Below are 5,000 nucleotides of genomic sequence, written 5' to 3'. Positions count from 1 at the left end.
CACACAAACACCTTCTCTCTTTTACTCTCTCTCGCTCTCACACACACACCCACACATACACACCTTCTCTCGTTCTCTCTCTCTCACACACACACACCTTCTCTCTTTTTCTCTTTCACACACACACTGAATTATTATTTACACTATGCTCAGATGATAGTTTGCTTTTTGAGCTGGATGCAGTCATTATACAGTATATATATATGTGTTGTCTGGGAGAGTGGCTTTAGAGATCTAGCTGAAGGGGCTTACCATTTAATGGGGCTGCTGAGAGCAGAGTTGAGAGCTCTAGGACCGACAGGGTAGCATGGAGCTCTCGCACACATTAACATAGTAAGCACATGTGTCTCTCTCTCAATCAAGCACACACACATACTGTACACACACTTACACACTCTGTCTGTCGCTCTCTCTCACTCTCTTGCTCGCTCACACACACACACACACACACACACACACACACACACACACACACACTCACTCTGTCTGTCGCTCTCTCTCACTCTCTTGCTCGCTCACACACACACACACTCTGTCTGTCTCTCTCTTTATCACACACACACACTCTCTCTCTCTCTCTTCCATACATACACACACACACACACACACACACACACACACACACACACACACACACACACACACACACACACACACACACATATACACACACCAGAGCCACGACCAACTCCTCCAACCTGCCAGCATGGTTCTGCTTCCAGCGTGGAAAACTTCAGTAAAAGACCGTTTCACCCCTCCCAGCAACAGTCTCTGTGCGTGTGTGTGTGTGTGTGCATGCGTGTGTGTATGTGTGTGAGTGTGTGTGTGTGTGTGCGTGTTTAGGAAAGCACAGTTTGTGAATACATTATGATGTGAGTGTGTGCATAGTCCTCTTGAAAACAATGGTGGTATTTGTCCATGCGCACAAGTGTGGGTATGAAACCTGAGTGTGTGTGTGTGTGTGTGTGTGTGTGTGTGTGTGTGTGTGTGTGTGTGTGTGTGTGTCTGAGTGTGTTAGAGGGAGATATATAATGTGTGCGTGTGTGTGTGTGTCTGGTGCTGTGACTCTGTTGGGTCCAGCCCAGGCTGCAGGTCTGAGGAAGAGCACAGCTGGAGCAAAGACAGGAATGTGCAGACGCACGACTGTACTTAACTCATTACAGTCACACACACAACACACTTAACTCATTACACACACACACACACACACACAGATTATAGCTATTCTTAACTCATTACATCTGTGCACACACACACTCTCTGGAAGTCCATACTGTAACTTTGTATCTGTGCATGTGCCTGTCTGTGTGTATGTGTATGTGTGTGTGTGTGTGATGCTTGGATATCAAGCCTTTGATGAATGCCACTCCACTCGTGTCGTTGAGTCTACGGACATGGCATTACCTGATCTCAACCCATGCTCTCTGTACTACTAGAGAGGAATGGGCAGACACTGGTGTGGTGGTGCGTAGAGTAAACAGACTGCCTTAGTGTGACACACACTGAAGCCCGTGCTTGGCACTGTCTTATGTGTTATGGGAGGTCTGTGATGTATGTGTATGTGTGTGTGTGTGTGTGTGTGTGTGTGTGTGTGTGTATGTGTTTGCATTGCGGTGTGTGCATGTTTGTGGAGGCAAACATTTCACAGTGATGTGCTGTTACTGTTGTGGAAAGAGTGGGTGGATGGTGGTGGTGATGTGTGTGTGTGTGTAAGGGCATGTGTGTTATTGGATGTCGTCTGAGAAGTAACCAGCTATTCTTATGTGGAACCTTTGGGTTTTTCTAGCCTTTATTCAATAGGACAGTGAAGATACGACAGTAAATTAGTGGAAGAGAGAGAGAGAGAGAGAGAGAGAGAGAGATGGGGAGTGGGCTTGAGAAATGGCCGGAATCAAACCTGGATCCTCATGGGCACTAGACTCACTGGTATGGGCCGCCGCCGCGGTTCTACGACTCCCCCAGAAGTAACCAGTTATGGCTAGGTGGCAGTTATGGTGGTGGGCCAAAGACTGTTTCTATAATGATCCCCTTATGCTGCACACATCCCTTCACAAAGCTGCTATGCCTTATGTCTCTTGTGAGCCACCATACCTGGCACTGCAATGCTATGATTTCAAAGGAAGCATTGTGCAAAAGCATCAATTAAGAGATTTTATATACTATTATCCATTTGTACTGCCTGCTGAGAGAGATCTGTAGCCATTACAGCTTTTTGTCTATGTCTATCGTACATGCCCAAGGCAGGTCCATACAGATCCGTACAAGGATCTATGTTTTACTGATGTTGTGGAACAACAACGTTGTGGCTGTTAAATGACCAGGAACTGCTGGTAAATGACTGAAATGATAATGAAAATTCTTCACTGGTTGCTATCAGAGCCTTGCAGTCTTTCTTAGGACACCGTCCTGGCAGTGTAATCAATATTCCACAACAATGTTGAATATCATCGGGGGACCAGTTGTACAGTGGGAACAAATTGTTCTCTCAGCTCTCATAAGTATTACAGCTTTTCTGCATGGATTTCTGAAAATATTTCAAAGTAGGGTTGTGATTCCTGAGATAAGTAGAGAGAAGCCTGCAACTCTGAGTCATTTGACTTTCAGGCCACAAGGTCACCTGAAAAAGGAAGTCGATGGACGAGGAGTCCACTTGTCACTCCTCCCCTTGGGACAACACTGTCTCCCCACATAGGGGCTACTTTGGTCGGAAAAACCGTAATAGTTCCGATCTGGCTTAGACCGCTACAGACCAGGGCAGGCCTCATTCCAGAGATCGCTACCCTTTCAGGGAAAAGTTGTCTCAAAAAGACGATCACTGCCTTAAAAACTCCTATCTGATGTATGTATGTATGAGTTATCTCTTTGCTTCTGATTCTCTCTGCTCCTCCCTATCTCTCTGCTGGGTTACCCTGAGGCAAATGCCCCCCCACCCCCTTCAGCTGGGTTCTGCTAAAGGTTTCTTCCTGTTAAAAGGGAGTTCTTCCTCACTATCGTCACTGCTTGTGTGCTTGCTGTAGAGGGTTCAGGCCAGGCAATGTTAATGGCACCATATTAACCAACACTCATGGCACTATACAAAAGGCTAAGTAAAAACAAAAGCTTAAAGGGGTAGAACTGGAAATGATGAAAAAAATGATCCATAGTTTTGAATATATTGTTCCTGTGTCTTAGCTGGCAGAGAACCTGGTGATAAGAGCACCAAGATCATGGGTTTGTTACCTAAGGGAGCACACATCCAGATCCAGATGTGTATTTGTTATTGTGCAGTCAATCACTTTGGATGAAAGCATTTATTAACATGTAAAATAATCCCATATTCTCCCTCTGTCTGTCCTTCTCTCCCTCCTGTCTGTCTGTCTGTCTCCAGCGGAGTACAGAGTGATACGGGCCACGAGTGAACGTAGGAGAGAGAACCAAGAGGAGCAGAGGACCGAGTTTGAGAACTACGCAGAGGAGGAGCGCGATGGTGAGCTCTCATCTTCATCTCCCGCACCTCTCTCACACACACTTACCCACTTTTAAAATCCCATTAACCATTTGAGCCAAAACCCGAGGGTGATTAGTGTCATTTGAAGACCCTCCCACTGGGCACCGGTGTTATATTAGAAGCATGGTCAGCAGATGTGTGGTGGTATGGGAAACTCTGCCTATCACTTTGATACCTTTCAGTGGCACTGACAACTACACTGTCTGTAGCTCAACTAATAGATGGGTTTCATTTCCCAAGAGAACACCCACTGATAGTTTTATACTTTGGATAAAAGTGTTGGCAAAATACTAAAATTTAGATCTACGATATGGCAAGTATGTGATTAGCATTTCCTTTTATTGTGATGGCCATCACTTGTATTGATGGTCACTATACTTTGCCTGTCTCATTTTGAATCTTATCTTTCCAATCTCAGAACAAAGAGAGAGGACCCAAGAGAAGAACGAACAGTATCGCGAGTACTACTACGACGGCATGTACCCACGGTACCCGCATCATCGCCATCCCCACTGAGCATGCTCTGTAACCAAGGAAACGGACAGGAGAGCCACGCCTCCTCAGAGGGCTAGGCCTCCTGTGAGTGGGTGCTTTGATGTCACTCAAAGATATCTGACCAGATATTTACTAAGTTGATGATTTAAGGGCAATTATTTTAAGCTTTAACAAAATGGGGAGCGTTTTAAGCAAATTCATTGATTTGCTGCTACATACCAAAGATGGCTCCTTACAGGTGCAAAGCCATATCAAACTTGTAAAAATGCCATATGTAATGGTCTAGTTTGTTTGTGTGATTACCTTACTTTGTGTTGTTGCCACACATTCATATTCAAGTTATTTACAATAATTTGCATTAATCAATTATTTTGAAGTTATTTTTGGTTTCCTGTATGCTGCCTCAGTCCTAATGAAACCAGTGTTAGTGGCGTCCGGGCCAGCAATCACACAGTACATGGGATCTATCCCAGACACCTTATAGTAAACAGATCTTTGTACTGTTACGATTACCTATTAGGGATTTCACTGGTAAGATACTCTCTTAACTATACTTAGTGTTGAAAAATAAAATGGTGCTGTAATTAATGAAATAAAATCCTATACCTGTATCTGGACTGAGAACTGGAAACACTCCAAGTTAAACAAGGGATGGGGAGAGCTGTATGTGTGTGTGTGTGTGTGAGTGTGTGTGAGTGTGAGTGTGAGTGTGTGAGTGAGTGAGAGAGAGAGAGATGTGGAGTGAAATCAGATTATTTTTGTTCTGGAATATTCATTAGGGGAAAAGGACACTGCTCAAGCACACTGGAACTGGAATTCTATGGAATGCAGGACTCAACATTCCACAACTCAGAAGCTTAGACAGCTTGGAAAATCATCTGTGACTCTGTCAAGCAGGCAAGCAGACTGAGAATGTGAGCATTCCTTCCTCCCAGAACGGCTGATATTAGCCTTTCCCCTATATTCCTATGATGGACCACAAACCATCTGGAACAGTAGCTGCTACTGGTGGACATGT

The 5,000-nt window shown here is 44.7% G+C and overlaps 1 protein-coding gene across 1 annotated transcript in view; it reads left to right on the top strand.

Annotated features, from left to right (window-relative positions):
• Positions 1-4,633, top strand: part of ucmaa (upper zone of growth plate and cartilage matrix associated a) — a 6,701-nt gene extending 2,068 nt beyond the window's left edge. Inside the window, exons 4-5 of the mRNA XM_012824400.3 lie at positions 3,368-3,466; positions 3,906-4,633. Coding sequence (XP_012679854.1) covers positions 3,368-3,466; positions 3,906-4,003 — 197 coding nt within the window. The 3' untranslated portion in view covers positions 4,004-4,633. The remainder of the gene's footprint in view (positions 1-3,367; positions 3,467-3,905) is intronic.
• Positions 4,634-5,000: the final 367 nt, after the last annotated feature.

The sequence above is a fragment of the Clupea harengus genome, chromosome 16, assembly GCF_900700415.2.
Source record: "Clupea harengus chromosome 16, Ch_v2.0.2, whole genome shotgun sequence".
Taxonomy (NCBI): domain Eukaryota; kingdom Metazoa; phylum Chordata; class Actinopteri; order Clupeiformes; family Clupeidae; genus Clupea; species Clupea harengus.
This window is presented reverse-complemented; position numbering and strand designations above follow the sequence as displayed.